The following is an 18,895-nucleotide window of genomic DNA, read 5'->3' as shown; positions in this document are numbered from 1 at the left end:
GTCTATGGACCATAAGGGAGTTTATTTATTCTTTCAAAAACTTGAATAAAATAGCTTCTAATGCACGGATCTCCATAATTTCTTCAATGAAGGGTGCAGAACTTTTAAAATAAAAATTCGAGTTGATCTGGGCACTAAAATGAGAGTTATGGATCAAATTAAGTGAAGGGGCAAAAAAAGCACCGAATACATAAGATTCCCTGGTTTTTCCAATGGATTTGAAGTGAATGTCTCAAGGGTTATTAGTAAGGGTTATAATGAGAAATTAGTAAGAATAAGTAAATAATTTAAAAAAGAAAGTTGAGCAAATTACAACGGAAAATAAGGCACTAAAAGAGGAAAATAAAAGTCTAAAATATAGAGTGGAAAAAAATAGAAAAGAATCTGGAGTAGCATCTTAAGAAAGAAGAGGTGCAAGAACGAAGTTATAGTAATGGGACCCAATGTTGAAAAGTCAGAATATAATTAAAATTACAGCTGTGGATCAAATTACAAATATTACATCTTTGGTGAACAATTTCATATATTAACGATTCCCATAGATTAAAAAGTATCGGAATTAGAGGCACTTTTGTCAGCCAAGGTCCGAATTCCACTAGATTAAAGCTTTTTAGTAAGCTGCACTACAACAACATGCATGGAACTTTCCTGTTGGTCCCATGGTACCTAATGTTCCTGGCTCTGAAGATGTTAGCAAGTGGTACCGAAACGTTCGTTTGTAAATAAATTGTTCAAAAGAATTTAATAGGACATATGAATTTTTGTTAGCAAAGGTCCTCAGATCTGATCTGTTTTTAAGAATAAATTACATTTTACCCGTTTTTTAGTATAGCTTCTTTGATTTTTAAGATATTTCTAAAAACCTTCTACAGCAATCAGAAGCCATCTCTGATGATGAATTTAACACATCTTTTATTATACTAAAAACAAATAAACAATTTATTACAAAGGCTAAAAGACCGAACCGCAAAAACCGAACGTTAAATTAAAAACAGCAAACGGCACCGTCTGCTTTTTATCTAAATTAAGACGATATACAGGGTGTTTCAGAACTATGGGATCAAACTTCAAGGGGTTATTCAGTGCAACAGTAGAAAGCATTTGAGTATAGAGACCCATATCCGGAAAAGTGTCAGTACGGCACTACGGCCCTAAAACGCTTTAAAATTTAGAAAAACGATAAATTGCTTAAATAGGATTTAATCCATTTAATTTCGGCCTTTTGTACATGATGTCATAATTGTTCAAAATGTCAACGTCAATGTTTAAACATTTATAGATGATGATTTTAAACAATTTATCGGCGCTTGTGTGTTATTATCTTTAAAAACAATAACAGACGAGCAGTTTATTGGCCTCCTAGGTCACCCGACTTAACGTCGCTAGATTTTTTCCTGTGGGGAAATGTAAAGTTTTTGGTCTACGAAACTCCAGTAGAAACAGACCAAGATTTAATTGGACGAATTATAGCAGCATTTGAAATCATTCAAAACAAATATCCGAAGTCCGCCGAAATCATGTGCGACATTTAAATCGATGTGTTTAGGTTGGAGGAAGACATTTTGAACATTAATTATGATAATACATTTACAAAAGGCTACTGGGTAAACTCTTCGCGTCCAATTCTACTCTGCACTCGCAAGGCAAAACACCGCCATATTTGCCAAGGGTGAATTCATCGATGGGAGAAATTTCGTTTCCCCAACGAATTATAAAAAAAATTCTTAAAAGCGTAGACACCAACAAAGCTTATGGACCCGATGGAATTCCAGCCCTAATACTAAAACGTTGTGCAGACGAATTGACTCCTCCCTTATGTAGACTCTTCACGGCATCGTATAAACAGGGCCAATTTCCAACAAGCTGGAAAACTGCTCGAGTGCAAGCTGTACCCAAAAAGGGTAAGAAGACGATGCCCTCCAATTACCGCCCGATTGCACTAGTTCCAGTAATATCGAAGATTATGGAGAAAGCAGTCAACCAACAACTGTTATCAGCGATCATCAATACGGCTTCCGAAAGCTTAGATCCACCGGCGATCTTCTGACTTACGTCACACACTTGTGGACGGAGGCCATGGAGAAGCACGGCGAGTCCCGCTCAGTCGCTCTTGACATTTCCAAGGCATTTGACAGAGTGTGGCATGATGGACTACTTACCAAGCTCTCCTCAATCGGCATACAAAACTCATTATTGAATTGGACCAAAAGTTTTCTTGAACAATGAACAATCCAAGTAGCCGTCGATGGATACCTTTCCGACAAATTTAACATTAACGCTGGAGTCCCTCAAGGATGCATTCTATCCCCCACCCTTTTCTTGATATATATCAACGATTTGCTAGGAACCACTGTCAATCCAATCTATTCATTTCATTTATTTCAATATACGGCAGAGCCAGTTTACAAAAACAAAATAGATAATACAAAATACTAGACAATATAGCAATATAAATACAATACTAGAATTACAAAAAAAAAATATATATATACCAAGATAAAACCTCTGAAAAAACAGTCATCAACAGGGCTAAAAATTTAGCACTATTCAAGGAACGTAGGTTAAAGTGTAAGATTATTTATTTTTGATTTGAATGACCGTAAGCCGCCGGAAAATGGATCCAAACTATTTTCATTAAAGAAACGCAAAGTCCTAGTCAGTGGAGAAAAAAACCCATAGTTGGCCGAATGAAAGGGTAAACGAAACATAGAAGAGTTGATCCTTCTTTGACAGGTGTTAAAAGGAATTGCTTCCAAGATGGTAGGACAATGATATAAACCATTTAAGATCTTATAAAACGTTAAAGCATCAGAATAATGCCGTCTGACTTCAAGATTATGGATATTAAATCGGACACTGATAGCATTATAGTCGATGTAATAATTACGAAAAATATTAACTTCAGCTCTATAAGCAAGGGATCTTAAGAATCTTCTTTGTACAGGCTCAAGGTGTTCAATATGAGAATCATAATAAGGGGACCAAATTACAGACGCATACTCAAGCAAGGAACGTACCAAAGAGTAATAAAGTAATTTGAAACAATAAGGTGAAAGATGTACACTATTTCTAGTGATAAAACCAAGACTACGCATACTCCTGTTAATAATATCCAAAATGTGCGGCAAAAAAGTTATCTTGGTATCAAAAAGAACACCTAAATCTTTAACTGTATCAACTGACTTGAGTTCGTTATTATTGATTGTGTATTGATAATTAATAATTTTATTAAAACGACCAAACGAAATACATACACATCTAATCTACAGCTTTGCGGACGATAGCACACTTATTTCCACATTTAAGTCCCCCAAACCAACGACAGCCGCAAGTTCTCAGAATCTTAGGCAGCAACAAGTAGCTTCAATCAACAACGATATTAGAGCAATCTTGGAGTGGGGCGGTAACAATCTGGTCAATTTAAACGCTAAAAAAACGCAGGCTGCAGTATTTACGATGAAGACTAACCTTGGTGGCCCGGAGCTGGTTATGGCGGGGAAAACATTGCCAATGAAATTATCTTTACATCTTCTAGGCGGCTTCCAAAAAATTCGGAGTGCTTTTCAAAACGAAAAAACTGTATACACCAGAACAGCTGCTGACTCTTTATAAAGCCCAAATACGCCCTTCCCTCGAGTATTGCTCGCATGTCTGGAGCTCTGCACCCAAGCATAGTTTAAAGCTGCTGAATTCTATACAGAAGAGAGCTATTCGTCTTATCGACAAACCAGAACTGACAAAGACTCTGGATAGTCTGGAGCACAGGAGAAAGGTGGCTGATCTCTGTTTATTCTACCGTTATTATCACGGTAAGTGCTCCTCTGAGCTGGCAGGCCTGATTCCACCCAGGGCTGTTCCGGGAAGAAGGACGCGTCTAGCAGTTGCGGCTCATCAACATCGAGTCCACCTGCCTACCCCAAGGACGTCGCTGTACCGGGACTCATTCATCTGGAGAACATCTTCTTTGTGGAACGGGCTTCCACCTCACATATTTTCCGACGCATACAACCTACAGCGATTCAAGATAAACGCCCACAAATATCTTCGCGCAAGCACCACTCCAAGAGTGACATAGGACTTTTCTCTTGTGCTTGTGTTTACCATAAAAAAAAAAAAGAAAAAAAGAAGAACACCCTCACTGCTATCAACTTTAAAGGAAAAGAAATAGAGACTTTCAAAATCTTGAACGAACATTATAATGGCACTCAATTTGGAAAAAAAGGAAACTTGTTCAACCGAGTAGTAAATCTATGGAACACCCTATCTGAAGAAACTGGCCATCATAGGACTATGGACTATAATTTTTTTTTTACCAATTGTCCATAATTATTATAGGTGTCAATGCTTTCAAAAATCGCTTTGACAGGGTATACACAATATATTACATAATTGTATATATACACAATAATCTCATCGATTTAGTTGCTTTGGCTATTACCGAATCAAATAAAAATTGTATGAAAAAGAGAAATCTTGGTTTTACCCGTAAACTATTGATTCCTCAAATTTTTTTATTGATGCGTAAAAGTTGCTTTGTTGATTGGAGTATTGACCAGTTTTGAACCACACTGATACCTCTAACAGTAACGGAATAGTGCACTTTTTTGAAATCGGATGGAAAATATTGACAAAAAAGACAAATCTTGATTTTTTTCTCAAAAACTATTGATTCCTCAAAATTTTTTAATAATACACGTGTCAATCTTTGAATCACACTTCTATCATTAATAGCAAAGAAATTATGCTAACTTATAAAAATCACTTGAAACATAAAAATGACTGTATTTCAACCCTATGATAATAGACTATATTACCTATTAGCAAATTTCTTCTTCTTTAATAATTAATTGATAAATTAAAAAGAACGTTCTATGATAATTAAAAACAATAAAACAAACATTTCATGCCTAAAATTGTGATAAGCTGCCAGCAGCTTAGTGTGCGCTAAAAAAGAACCTGGGTTAAATGGTCCCAGTGTTTGTTTATTCTCAGATTGATTCAGTTTACTAAATAATTAATATTTATAATAAATAACTTACATTACCTAAGTTTGCTGGTGATGCAAGAGGGCTTCGCATACTCGTCACATTTTAACCCTTATAACGAGCCAGCAAGCACCGCTAAACCCTTAAAAATAGAGAAATGAGATCGCGTGTCCGCACTGACTATCACAGATAAATAAACAAACAAACTAAAAAAAAAAAAATGAACATTTGCCGACCAATACGAACATCCTAAAAAATCTAAACCGTCACCGGTACTCCGACGTTCTTATTAACCACGTAAAACTTGTGTTTATACCCGAAATAGCCCCAAATGACCGCAATATTCTCCATTAATAAATTAAAAGGCATTACCGCCACCGCCCCTAAGAGACACAACAAGAACTTCGCGAACCCGAACCTGTACACGTTAAACGACTTGAGCACCCCAAAGATGAACATGTAAACGTTCACCCCGCCTATAAATAAAACAATAAAGTCCATAACCGGGGGACAGGGTATAGGAAACCAAGCAGCCAGCAGTATATTGCTGACGGCCAACGGTAAAGTGACCCAGCTGTAGCAGGAACAGCCCAACAGCACCTTATATTTTAACGGGATCGCTTTGGAATGCACCACCAGCAGGATGCCCTGTAGCCAGCGCTTTCGCTGCTGTATAAAGTCCATGAAGGTAAACGGGGATTTCTCCCACATTTCGCCCTCGATGAAATTGAAACTGTAGCCCATGCTGAAGGCTTTCATCGCGAAGAAACAGTCCTCGGCTATCGAACCGTCTCGGTCGTTATCGAAGGATACGTCTCGTTCTGCTGCCACCTGAAAGTAAAAAAAGTCAGGTTTCAGGTGGTGGTTTTAATGCGGTAATACTTATCACATCGCGGTTATTAAGTACTAGTGTACTGCTAATTAATGACCTCAAACAGTTTACAAGTTCAAAAAAGTTCCTTTAATCTTTATTGTCGCGATTCGTTGTAGTTCGTGTAATTGAATAGAAAATTAAAATAAAAATTTAAAGAATCAAGTTTACATTTATAAAATTCAAGATTAACAGAATAATAAAACAACTATTTTAAAGTGCATGCCAAGTTAATTGAAACGTTGTCTCAACTCTCATTTTAGGTGGGAATCACTTTCTTTCATAAATTTTAACGAAATTCTTAACTAGTCAGAGTGACCAACATCGAAAGGATACAATCACGGAAAATGGCGACCCCCTAGTAGTGGTAATCTACTTTTCCTTGTAGTTAAACAAACATCTATCATCACAAAGCGTTTACCTTTAGCCATCCTATTCTCAGTAAAGTAAACTGTATAATCGGGCCCAATAAACAGATGCTTTAAAAGCCAAGGTAACGAGTAATCGTTTTACGATTATTGCCTTATTTTTTTATGGTGTGTGTGTGCGTAAATATGCGATTAAATCTTACTCAGATTTCTGATTACCATACATTTAAAATATCGACCTACAGGTGGGAACTGTTGCCAGAATATTAATAAATTCACCGTTTTTTTTTTTAGAATTGTTGGCACACATAAAAACCTTGTAACCCTAATTATAAACCATTAAAATTAACTTTAAAAAAAAAAATTACATGAGTAGCAACTATATTTTTTTGTAATGGATGCATTATCCGGTTATATAATTGAGAGACTAGACTTAATAATTATTTTTTGTATAATTAAATATTACTCACTATATTCCCTGATAATAGTTTCCTGGATTAAATAAAATGTGAAATCGTTTATTTATAAACCGACACAGCTGCAGTTGTATAATATATCAATAGATTTGCATTTCTCATAAATCTTACTATAAACCAGTTGATATAAAAAAACGCAAATTTATTACATTCATCTTTCATGATATGTCCGACCTTCTTATATCACTAACACTATTCAGTGTTATTATAAGATAATTTTCTGTCTGACTAATTTGCATTGCATTGCATTTCAATTATCAGGCACACAGTATGTGTCATCACTGATAAATTAACGTGGTAAAGTATAAACTATTCATAATTATATTTCCTGTTAAAAAAAAAAACATCATTTATGAGAAGAAGATTACTGATTATCAGTTTGTGGGTGTATGGTAATTTAATCTTACTTTAACTGTCTGGAAGGATTTTCTGTATTTACTGAACACACGGTAAAAAACAATAAAATCCGATTTTTTTCTCACAATACACCCAATCCCTTAATCTAATCTAAAACCGTTGTAAAAAATTTTTTTTTTCAATAATTACTTCCTGATGAGTAATCGCACACAGGAAGATAATTTACCATATTTAAGCAATAATAGAAAGTTTCGACCTTGCATAGATGAGCCAACCTGCAATTTTGTTTACCGAGAGAGATAATCCGTGTAAGCAAACATGTCCAACAAGTTCAATATGAAGGTAAAACGCTGATAAGTAGACTTTGACTAGAAGCTCTCAGCTGTTTGTTCGCAATTTGAAATTAGATTACCTTCAAGCATAGATAAGCCCCTGAATGAGGTGAACAATTCAATAAAGTACAGCGGGTTTAGTTTTTTTCACTTCAATCCTTGATAATTTGAAAACTATTGTAGGCATTTCAAAGATTTTTCTCTCAAAGTTAAAGTGATTCTTACTGAGCAACTTCATATATAAAGAAATTTTGTGGCTCAAGAATTTGCTGAGTTATATTCAGATTTATGAAGCCTGGATCAGTCAAGGCTAAAATGGCACTTTAAAATTTAAGTCCTTCATGTATACAGACATTTTTGAGTGGTACTCAGAAATCTTTTGAGATATTTTTTTCATGAGACACATGGGGATTCCCAATAATAAATTTCATATAAAAAACAGTTTTTTAGGTGAACAATGTAATAAGCCACAGCACTTAAAATTGTTTTACACTTTAATCCCCGATAATTCTAAAACTATTTTAGGCATTTTAAAGAGGTTTTCACTCAAAGTTAAAGCAATTCTTACCGAGCAATTTCATATATGAAGAAATTTTGTGGCTCAAGAATTTGCTGAGTTATATTCAGATTTATGAGGGCTGGACCAGTCGAGGCTAAAATGGCATTTTAAGATTTAAGTCCTTTATGTATACAGACATTTTTAAGTGGTACGGAGAAACCTTTTGAGATATTTTTTTTATGAGACAACATGGGGATTTCCAATAATACATTTTATATAAAAAACAGTTTTTTAGGTGAACAATGTTATAAGCCACAGCACTTATATTGTTTTACACTTCAATCTCCGATAATTCTAAAACTATTCCAGGCATTTTAAAGAGGTTTTTACTCACAGTTAAATCCATTCTTACTGAGCAATTTCATATATGAAAAAATGTTGTGACTCAAAAATTGGCTGAGTTATATTCAGATTTATGAGGCCTGGATCAGTCAAGGCTAAAATGGCACTTTAAAATTTAAGTCCTTCATGTATACAGACATTTTTGAGTGGTACTCAGAAATCTTTTGAGATATTTTTTTCATGAGACAACATGAGGATTCCCAATAATAAATTTCATATAAGAAACTTTTTTTTAGGTGAACAATGTAATAAGCCACAGCACTTATATTGTTTTACACTTTAATCCCCAATAATTCTAAAACTATTTCAGGCATTTTAAAGAGGTTTTCACTCAAAGTTAAAGCGATTCTTACTGAGCAATTTCATATATGAAGAAATTTTGTGGCTCAAGAATTGGCTGAGTTATATTCAGATTTATGAGGCCTGGACCAGTCGAGGCTAAAATGGCATTTTAAGATTTTAAGACACTTTGAGTGGTACTCAAGGGTTTCACTTAAACTTCAAGCAATTACTGATTTTTCAATTCCATATATGAAGAAATATTTTGGGTTAAATTTGAGTTGTTGAGACTGGCATTTTTTATAATACTGTATATATAGTAATTTAGATAATCTAGTATATTGTAGATAATCTAATATATTGTAGTATAGATAATCTAAAGTAGATAGAAGATAATCTACTGTAATTATTATTATTATAATGTAAGTAAACTTTTAGATCCGTTTATGATACCTAATAAAGTTAATTCCAGTTAATCTGGCAAATGCTCTCCTGCCTCATTATTAAAATTATCACATGTTTTTGAATAATTTAAACATTAAGTGACAATTTTGGGATTTTAAATGTCTTCAGCCCAAGGTCGCAATTTACATTACAACATTTATGGTACCATATACCTAAATATAAATTTTAATTTACATAAATCTAAGCTATACTTACCCAACGTCATCGAGATAAGATTGTTTAAATTTCGTTACTGTTTAATGGATCCAGGGACAAGGATCATATGACTATTAGGATTAAATTATTTTTTCTGAATAATGAGAGACCTATGTGACAACGATTATAGAAATATTTTCATCATTTCGGACCAGTTTAATAGACTCTAAGTATATTTGCTTTTTGATAAGTTCATGAAATGATAGTGGACTAATTGTGCTACAAAATAGTTATTGACTTTTGAATTCCTAACAAATCATTAATAGAATTCACAATCAATGCCTAAACAAAGAAACTGATAAAAAAAAGTATTTTTTTCACACTGGAATACGTACATCGATGATAACGCGAGTTGCCGATTCGAGTGGCAATGGGATTTTTTTAACATTTCACACTTAATTACTTTAATATTTTATCACGCATATCTGGCTCAGTTTTACCATTCATAACTATATTATATCCAATTTTTTTTTTAATATTACAACGCTTACCTGCGTAACCACAAAAGACCCCTTAAAACTGAACAGGGGTTTGTGGAACCAGTAAAACTGACACCTCAGTTTCCCCATATCATCAGACACCCGAAAACTGTCTGCCAACGTGGTGATCCAGTTTACCACCTCCTCGTTGGCATAAGTTATCAGCCCTTGACCGATCTGATGCCTGCCGTCCATTGCAAAATTGAGAATTCCTCTGACAGAGTTTTCGGTTAGCAGCGTTTCCTCATCCAGATGGACTATCCAGTCATTGTCGCTGAGGATGTTGATTTTGTCTTCTAGGCAATATTGCAGGGCTCTGTAATAATTTATTCCCATATTGATATAATAACATAAAATAACACTTATGGTATTTTATCATGACATTCTTTTAAAGTATAACTAAGGACAAAAAGGATTTCAGAAATTTTAATAAATAGTGTGTTAAGTATTATAATCAATGAGGATTTACTAATGGTGGCTATGTTAATTGTGTTTCAGGCAAACTATTGAAATAAATATATAAAGTTATACCATTAAAGCCTTTGATGCAATATTATAATAGTTTGTAATACAACTCGGGTCTGGTAGTGATAAAGATTCAATTATAGATCTTATATTAAGCAACCTTAAGAATTGTTCAATTTCACACTTCAAAATAGAGGAACCATTGATCTTAATACTCTATTACAAGAAGTATAAATGATGCTAGTATTAATGATCAGTACAATGATTTTATCTAACATACTGACTGTTTTAGACATTGTTGCTCCCTTGAGCACAATTAAATAGCTACAGGGCAAGGGATTTCAGGTATAACCAATACAAAACTAATAAGACTATTGAAAACCTAAATTAATATAAATTTAAAAAAAAAACCTTTCGTCAAGGTAATAGGGGATGTGGAAATATATAGAAATAAATAAAATACAAAGGAAATATAAAAAACCTTCCAGGAATGTGTACCAAAAAATAAAAGGGTATCTACTGAGTTTACATGAATTGGAAATAAATGGAACATTAGTAAATATGGAGAATTATCTTCTTAATAAGCAAAATTATTTTTTTGTCGAGAGTCTAAATGAAATTTTGATAGGCATAGATAAAATAAATGTAGCAGAGTACCTACTTTTTGTACATAATTTACCCACTACATTTAACAAGCTCCATTTAATAAAATACAATGATTTAAAGAAAAACTTACTTGATATGACCAATAAGACAACTCCAGATGAAATAAATTTCAACTTACTTAAAAATGAACCCTCCAGTTGAAACAGGGCAGATTCCTGACCCACTTAAAAGATCAGCAATAATTCCCATTCCAAAAATAAATAATTAAACAATATTGTGCACCATACCTATTATTGTGGACTGTTTTGTGTTTGTTCGATATAGTACTTTTGACTAAATAAATGACAAATATAAGAAAAACAAACTGTATTCTATTGATTTGTTATACAACATCTCACTACATGCAAATTTTCTGTAAAAAATTATATGAACATACCTGGCTTTAAAGAGTGCCCCCGTTGAAGTTTGATAATCAGGAGGTACCACTAACTCCCGCACTCTCCTGTGAACTTCCAACCCGATAGGCTTATCAGACACCACTTCAATCAAGAAGTTCTCCAACCCCGCATCAATACACTTATTCATATTTCTATTGACATTGTTCTTCACTAGATCAGGAAAGTCTCCTCTGGTTACCACCCTAATACATATAAAAGGGGCCAACAAAGGGGATCCTTTTAATGTCACTTTTTCGGGGAAACAATTGTAACATGTCAGTCCGATCACATTGAAAATCACTTGGGGCAACGAGAGAAACGTCACGAATCTAAGGGCATAGAGAACACAAGCACTAAACACACCGTATTGCACCCAGGGGTCGATCTGTGAGGCGGGATCCTCCTCTGTACCTTTGAAGTTTTTTGAGAAGTACTGGAATGAGCAGAGCACCGTTAGGAATAGGATACAGTGGAGGAAATGTTTCGTGCGGCTTCCTAAAGTGATTAAGTTGCACGCCGATAGGTTTGTTAGGTCCCTGGAAAGCTTCATGACCAAGTTTTTGAAGTGGATCAATAATTTATTCGAACGTGAAGTGCTATTAGATGCTACGATGATGGTTGTGCGAAAATGGGGCCTAACTTTAAAGCACTGCCCCCTCCTCTACTAATTTTATTGTTGCTAATGCATATGGGATTAAACACTAATTTCGAGCCATAACAATAAATAAACAACAAACCGAACGGAACCGAACCGCCGCTGTCAAGGAGAAGCAATTCGTTTGGAATAATTTACGTTTACGCACACGCTTCTCGTTTGTTTTACAGATCTCAGGGTTGCCAATAACGTACGCACTCTGAAACGAGATTCATCTCGGAATTGTACTAAATTATTTGATTGTACTGGAAATTGATTATGGGATCTGATTTTAAATTAAATTAATTAAAAGTACCCTTTCGTTGAGGGTTTGAAGATGAATATCAAGTCTGTTTGACGTATCTGTCAAAATTTGACAGCGCTCAGTTTAACCGGAAATTAGCTTACACTTGTCGCCTAGCAACGAAACTGTATGGTGGGGAGAATATAATATACCGGATATAATCATTTTGGCGCATAATTTGAATGTGTGACAGTTTCAATTCAATTGACGTTTGATATGTCAAAGTTGGACAAAGACCGGTTTAATCGGAAGCTAACTTTGACAAGTAAAAGTTCCTAATGTCATAAAGCAACCGTATTTTACTTACATTATATATTATTATAACTAATAAAAGGTAATTTGTTAAGAATAAATTCGACCGATTAAAAGTAATTAAACTGGTTATGTATTTATTAGATTTTTAAGGGTGTAAGTCAAAGTTTGACAGCTTGCTTCTAATTTTTAGTCTGAGATAGGGATTCTATATCATCCATCGTTTAATTTTTAAATATTGTTCGGATCGCCAGGAAATTGTGTTTTTATCCCGTAATGTTTCTAGCAAGGGAACTGCAAAAATTTCATATAAGGTGGGGGTAGGAAAGAAGTTTATACCGGAAGTAGCAATTTTGGCGCGCAATTCCAATATGGTGTGAGGTATGAATTTTATTAAATTATTTGATTTTTACTAGAAATCGATAATGCGAACTGATTTTTTTATTTTAATTTAAATTAAATGGATAAAACTGTACTCATGGGAGTTTTAAGATAACTGTCAATTACATGTTTCTTTGATCTGTCAAGGTTATCCGGATAGTTGACGGTTTAATTGGAAGCTAATTTACACTTGTTGTCATTATCGAAATTCTAGGGTGGCGGGCGTGTATATAGTATAGCAAATATAAAAATGTTGGTATTTAATTTGAATATGAGTGACAGTTTCAATTATTAAAAGTAAATTTTTGTATAATACGTAATTTCATTTTGGCGCGTAATTTCAACATATATAGTGTGACCTACGACACTTTTTTAAAATTTTTGACAACTTCCGGTTTTATCGGAACTTTGCTTACACTGGTAGCCTAGCAACAACACTAAGGGTATCACGTAGGCTTGGAATATGACAATCGTCTTTTGACTTTTGGCCTGTCAAAGTTTGACAGCTTCCGGTTTGACCTAACCTAACTTCCACAATAGTTAGGTTATTTTATTATAATATAGAGCTTATTCCTTTTATTTAAAAAAAAAAAAATCTAGACAAAAAAACAGACGCGTTTATGTGAAATAAACATCCTATTATTTGTAAGTATTTCAAATATTTATTTATATATTTTATTTACGAAACTGGTTTACCTAGGAAGTGAGTAAACATTTGTCTAGTACAATGTATAGGTTATTGACATTGGTTTCATTCAGTTGTTCAGATAAGATTTACGATTCATACAGTTGATTCGACCCTAAAAAGTTACTATAATAGTTCCTGGGTCTTTAAAATACATAATACTAAAAGTTGCGTTGGCAACATTCGTGGCTGTTGCCATATTCACAACTTCCGAATTTTTAACGAATTTTGACCGATAAAGTAAACAAACAAACATGAAAACAATATTTCTGTTGTTTCTTTGTATTTTCGGTGCTCGCGCCTATCGTCCCAACGTTTTATTCATTATATTGGACGATTTACGACCCGCGTTACAAGTTTATGGGGACACGACCTCTTATAGCCCCAACATAAACAGTTTGGCAAAAAAGAGTTTTGTGTTTCAGCAAGCCTATGCCCAGGTAAATGAAGGCTATAAAGCATTCATCCTTTTTAAATCAATATGGACTTATAGCAAGCCCTGTGTGCCCCAAGCAGAAACTCACTGCTAACCAGCCGAAGGCCTGACACATTACATTTGTACGATTTTTACAGTTATTGGCGAGATGCAGTGGGGAATTTTACAACATTACCGCAGCATTTTAAAGAGCATGGTTATCAGACTTATTCTATTGGCAAAGTCTTTCATCCGGGTAAGCCCTGATATTCTTTGAGAGATAGTCCTTTATATTTTTTGCAGGGATTTCCTCCAATTTTAGTGATGACCAGCCCTACAGCTGGACTAGAAGTCCATATCATCCGAAAACTGAACAATTTAAAAATGCTAAAGTCTGTACCAATTCAGACGGGACTTTGGGTAAGAATTTAATATGTCCAGTTGTTACTGAGTTTCAACCTTTGGGTACACTTCCCGATATTGGTAAGTCATATTTATATTTTTTTTTACGTGTTGCATTTTTAAGCACTTTATGTGAATACAAACTTTGATGTTGCAGTATGTGTTTCCTCTTGGACTTTGGTTGACAAAATCGTTTCTAAATAACAAAGTTTTGAGGAGAAAGAATTGAAAGTAATCCTATTAAAAATACCTTTTGATAATTTTTCAAAATTTTAATAGTTTTTGGGAAAATCCACTTATAAGCTCTTTCTTAGAAATTCCACATTACCCAAAGATGATTGGAGTAATAAATGTGGATGAAGAGAGAAGTTAAGGAGGTCTTGAGGGTACAAACATCACTCTCAAATAAATTTTCGAATAGCCAAGGCATTTTTGGTTGGGGCATTTTTTTTGCTAATTGTTTCACCAAATTCTCAGTTTCAATGCAGATATTTCGATGAAATAATCGGATTATTTTTAAAGGAGTTTGATGCATCAAAAGGGCATTTATTTCTAAATAATTGCATATACGAACGTTTTTTTGTACCTCAAAAACTTTTTGAGTTAGAAGCGCTTTAGTTGTCCAAGGTTCAAGAGTCATCAAATTTCAAGATTTTAAAACCAAATTGTAATTTTCTAATTTGTCATAATTTGAGAACTACTAGAAATATTTTCATTTTTTTTGCACGTCAAAATAGTGGGATTCCTGAGGATGAAATTGAAGGTAGAAACATCACTCTGACTTAAAAATTCGTATAGCTAAGGCATTTTTGGTTGAACCACTTTTTTTACCAATTTCTCACTTTCAATGCAAATATTTCTATGAAATAATCTGAATGTTTTGAAAATGATTAAATTCCAAAAAGAGTTTATTTTCGAATAATTTCGTGTACAAACAATTTTTGTACCTCAAATACCTGTTCAGCTAAAAGCGATTTTGTCATTCAAAGTACAAAAGCCACCAAATTTGAAACCATTGTAATTTGTTGATTTTATTCTTTAACGGACATTGTTGATCATAACTTGAGAACCACTGGAAATATTTTCATATTTTTTGCACGACAAAATAATGGGATTCCTGAGGATGAAATTGAAGGTAGAAACGTCACTCTGACTTAAAAATGTTGTTAGTTAAGGCGTGTTTGGCTGAACCACTTTTTTTACTCATTTTTTTTTTCCAATTTCTCACGTTTATTGCAAATATTTCTATGAAATAAATGTAATATTTTAAAAAGGGTTATATATCCAAAGAGGTCGTTTATTTTTGACTAATTTCATATACGAACGTTTTTTATACCTTAAAAAACTTTTGAGTTAAAGGCAATTTTGTAATTCAAGATCCAAAAGCCACCAAATTTGAAAAACTTAAAACCAAATTGTAATTTTATGATTTTTATTCTTTAACGGACATTTTTGTTCATAACTTGGGACCCATTGGAAATATTTTCATAATTTTTTCATGCCAAAGTAGTAAAATTCCTGAGGAGAAATTTGAGTGTAGAAACTTTATTATTAAATAAAAATTTGGATAATTAGGGCATTTTTGGTCATGGCACATTTTTTTGCTAATTTTTTAACCATTTCTTCAGTTTTTTGTGTTTTCATATATAAACCACTTTAACTTTGACTCTTGTATGAATATCCACATTATTTCCAATTGTTTAAAAACCATCAAAATGAATTGAATATTTTAGAATCTACCAATGAAGCGGTCAAGTTCCTTCAAGCAACGAAAACGAACACCCAACCCTACTTTCTGGCAGTGGGTTTCCACAAACCCCACATCCCTTTTAAGTTCCCAGAACGGTATTTAGGTAAAATTATATCAATTTTTTTTCAAATTTACTCAATAGACTTATTTGCCTTCAGATTACCATCCCCTAAGCAACATATCTTTACCTTCAAACAGAGTGAGACCATCTTTACTGCCTGACGTAGCTTGGAACCCCTGGATAGACATTAGGGAACGAGACGATGTTAAGAAACTCAACATTCCATTTCCCTATGGTCCAATTCCAGATGATTTGAATAAAAGAATCATACAGGCTTATTATGCCTCTGTTACTTATGTTGATGATCTTATCGGAAAAGTTCTGCAGAATGCAGATTTTACAAATACTATAGTGGTGGTTACTAGTGATCATGGTAAGTATTTGTCGAATATGTAAATTCCTTCCTTTATTAACACGAAATCATACCCCTAAATCCTTATTATGTCTCAGGAAGGCCTAAAAATGATTTTTAGGTTGGTCCCTGGGTCAACACGGGGAATTTTCAAAGTACAGTAACTTCGAAGAGGCCACTCGCGTCCCCCTAATAATCCACGTGCCAAACTTGTCCGAAAAGCGAATAAACGTCGATTCGTTGACGGAACTCGTCGATATTTTTCCCACTTTGGTGGATCTCACTCGGGTTTCCGAGCCGCTGCTGCGATGTCCTAAAAGTGCCATTTTAAATGTTTGTACCGAGGGGAAGAGTTTACTTCCGGTCATGCTAGGGTCTTTAGAAATGCATAAGGTATTCCACTATCTTCATTTAAAATTATAATGTTTTATACAGGTAAAAATTTTAGAAAGTCCAAGGAAAATCGGCAATTTTTACTCAACATCCAAGACCGGGTGCTCGTCCAACTCTAAACCCCAACAGCGATAAACCCCATTTGCGTGACATTCAGATAATGGGCTACTCTATAAAAACGAACGTCTACAGATACTCGGAATGGGTCGGATTTGATAATGAGAATTTTAGGGCCAATTGGACAAAAGTCTGTTATTTTTTTTTTTAGATAAAAAAAGGGATTTTTCTTATATTTAAATTTCAGATTTATGGAAGGGAATTGTACAATCACCAAATCGATCCGCAAGAAAACCTGAACTTAGAGGACCGTGCGGATTTGCAACCGATCATAAAAAAGTTGAGGAAACGGTTAATTTTAGGATGGAGGAAGTCATACTAAGAAATTTATACAAATAATCCGGTAATATTGTGGTTTATTAGTTTACTGTTTAGTATTTTGCAAAATAACCAGTGGCCTCTGAGATACAAGAAAGGAAGTTGCTTTAAAGTTAAAATTTAATAAACGCTTCCAAGCAGTACAAGAAAGTGGCTTCAACTGCCTGGAAGATATTATACATTTGTTTAAGAGAGGACCTACGTTATCAGATTGTTCTAGTAAAACACTAAAGTGCAAGGCAAATAATATTAAATGCAAAATTAGTCAAATAAATTAAGGGTATAACGTGCCTATCGTATTTATTGTGTCTTGTAAAAAAAAATGTGAATACTACCGCTAAGCATATTTTAGTAACCACCTGTGCAGAAAATGTATTAAAACTAACTCTACTCTTAAGAAACTAAATAGACATAAAAAATGAGAAGAGAGCAAATATACCATACCAGATTTATACCGATACTACAATACTATAACATTTATTAACATTTTTCTCACATTAGTTATAAAACTGACTATCCCTAGTTCCTTGCTTCTTGTAGGTTCTATAATATAAACTTGCTAAAACATATACAAACGAGCCATCCTTTCTCCTTATATTATAAATTACCGTCATAGATTTTGAATTATTTTTGCCTTCTTTGCTTTTTCGACATTGCAATTCTTTGAGATAAAATGGTCTTGACCATCTTTTTTCGAAGTCAGATAAAACGCATTATGAAAATAATAGATGAGCATTGAATTGTTTGGTGTGGCATTAGATGAACTCAAATCAGTAAATAGAGATCTGTAAATAGGTGAATAGAAATCTAAGGTATAATAGATTTTTTATATGCCTTGGAGCTGAGGTTTAATCTCTGAGCTCGTTTCTTCTTTTCAATATCCTACCTAACTTTGTTATGAATATTAAAATTAAAAAACGATAAAAACCACGAGAAGACCTAATTTTAAAAAAATACCTAATTTGAACCAACGTTTCAGTAGTTATATCTACTACCGTTATCAAGGTAATTAAAGTAAAATTAAATTAAATAAAAAAAATATAAACAAAATATACTTATCCTGTAAATCTTCAGCTATATAATGCCATCAAAACTCTTTCCTTTTATTAATAATATTAAAAATAAGTTTATTAATAGTTTGACAAACTATTTTGAAAGATAACAAAAATTCAAAGGTTACTTCTTTAAAATTAAAGGGGTGTGATCTTAATGCGAATTAATGATAGAAAATATATGAATATCAAATATTTTAAATCATTAATTAATTTTGAGAATACTCTGCTTTTAGCAAAGGAATCCATGTATTATTAAAATCAACTGAACGAGTAGCTAAGCATTTATCTTCATTTAACATTATGAATGCACTTTCCTTTAGTTTACGTAATTTTAAAGTTGGTTTCTTTGCTAAAATTGAGGAAACATTCCAGTTTATTTTATGGTTACTGTCGAATGCATGTTGTGTAATTTTGGATTCTTTAAAATCATTGTTTTTTATGTAAGATTTATGTTCATTAATTCTTTATGGTAATGGTCTAGTTTCACCTATTTAAAATTTACCACAAGTACAAGGAATTTTATAGATTACATTTTTATTAAATTCATTTTCATTGAAAGG

General features: G+C 33.4%; 2 protein-coding genes across 3 annotated transcripts in view; one reads left to right on the top strand and one right to left on the bottom strand.

Annotated features, from left to right (window-relative positions):
* Window positions 1-4,630: 4,630 nt before the first annotated feature.
* LOC126741021 (beta-1,4-mannosyltransferase egh) lies at window positions 4,631-12,318 on the bottom strand. Its single transcript, XM_050447278.1, has 3 exons — window positions 11,216-12,318; window positions 9,721-10,024; window positions 4,631-5,816 (listed from the first exon to the last, which is right to left on the bottom strand). The coding sequence occupies exons 1-3, from the start codon at window positions 11,764-11,766 to the stop codon at window positions 5,244-5,246; spliced, it is 1,428 nt and encodes a 475-aa protein (XP_050303235.1). The 5' UTR covers window positions 11,767-12,318; the 3' UTR covers window positions 4,631-5,243.
* A 1,230-nt stretch (window positions 12,319-13,548) lies between these two features.
* Window positions 13,549-18,895, top strand: part of LOC126741504 (iduronate 2-sulfatase) — a 52,248-nt gene continuing 46,901 nt past the window's right edge. Inside the window, exons 1-8 of one of the 2 annotated variants that reach the window (XM_050447925.1) lie at window positions 13,549-13,912; window positions 13,966-14,143; window positions 14,191-14,370; window positions 16,023-16,142; window positions 16,198-16,473; window positions 16,574-16,845; window positions 16,901-17,092; window positions 17,150-17,305. In XM_050447925.1, the coding sequence (XP_050303882.1) occupies window positions 13,727-13,912; window positions 13,966-14,143; window positions 14,191-14,370; window positions 16,023-16,142; window positions 16,198-16,473; window positions 16,574-16,845; window positions 16,901-17,092; window positions 17,150-17,284 (1,539 nt within the window). In that variant the 5' untranslated portion in view covers window positions 13,549-13,726 and the 3' untranslated portion in view covers window positions 17,285-17,305. The remainder of the gene's footprint in view (window positions 13,913-13,965; window positions 14,144-14,190; window positions 14,371-16,022; window positions 16,143-16,197; window positions 16,474-16,573; window positions 16,846-16,900; window positions 17,093-17,149; window positions 17,306-18,895) is intronic. The other variant, XM_050447924.1, reaches the window with a different exon arrangement.

The sequence above is a fragment of the Anthonomus grandis genome, chromosome 10 (genome assembly GCF_022605725.1).
Source record: "Anthonomus grandis grandis chromosome 10, icAntGran1.3, whole genome shotgun sequence".
Classification (NCBI taxonomy): Eukaryota; Metazoa; Arthropoda; class Insecta; order Coleoptera; family Curculionidae; genus Anthonomus; species Anthonomus grandis.
This window is presented reverse-complemented; position numbering and strand designations above follow the sequence as displayed.

Coding starts and splice junctions, on each gene's coding strand:
- LOC126741021 (XM_050447278.1), bottom strand. CDS start 11,766: ATGAAGCTTTCCAGGGACCTAACAAACCTATCGGCGTGCAACTTAATC. Junction 10,025..11,215: donor GGGGCACTCTTTAAAGCCAG/GTATGTTCATAT, acceptor AAATTATTACAG/AGCCCTGCAATATTGCCTAG. Junction 5,817..9,720: donor GGTCTTTTGTGGTTACGCAG/GTAAGCGTTGTA, acceptor TTTTACTTTCAG/GTGGCAGCAGAACGAGACGT.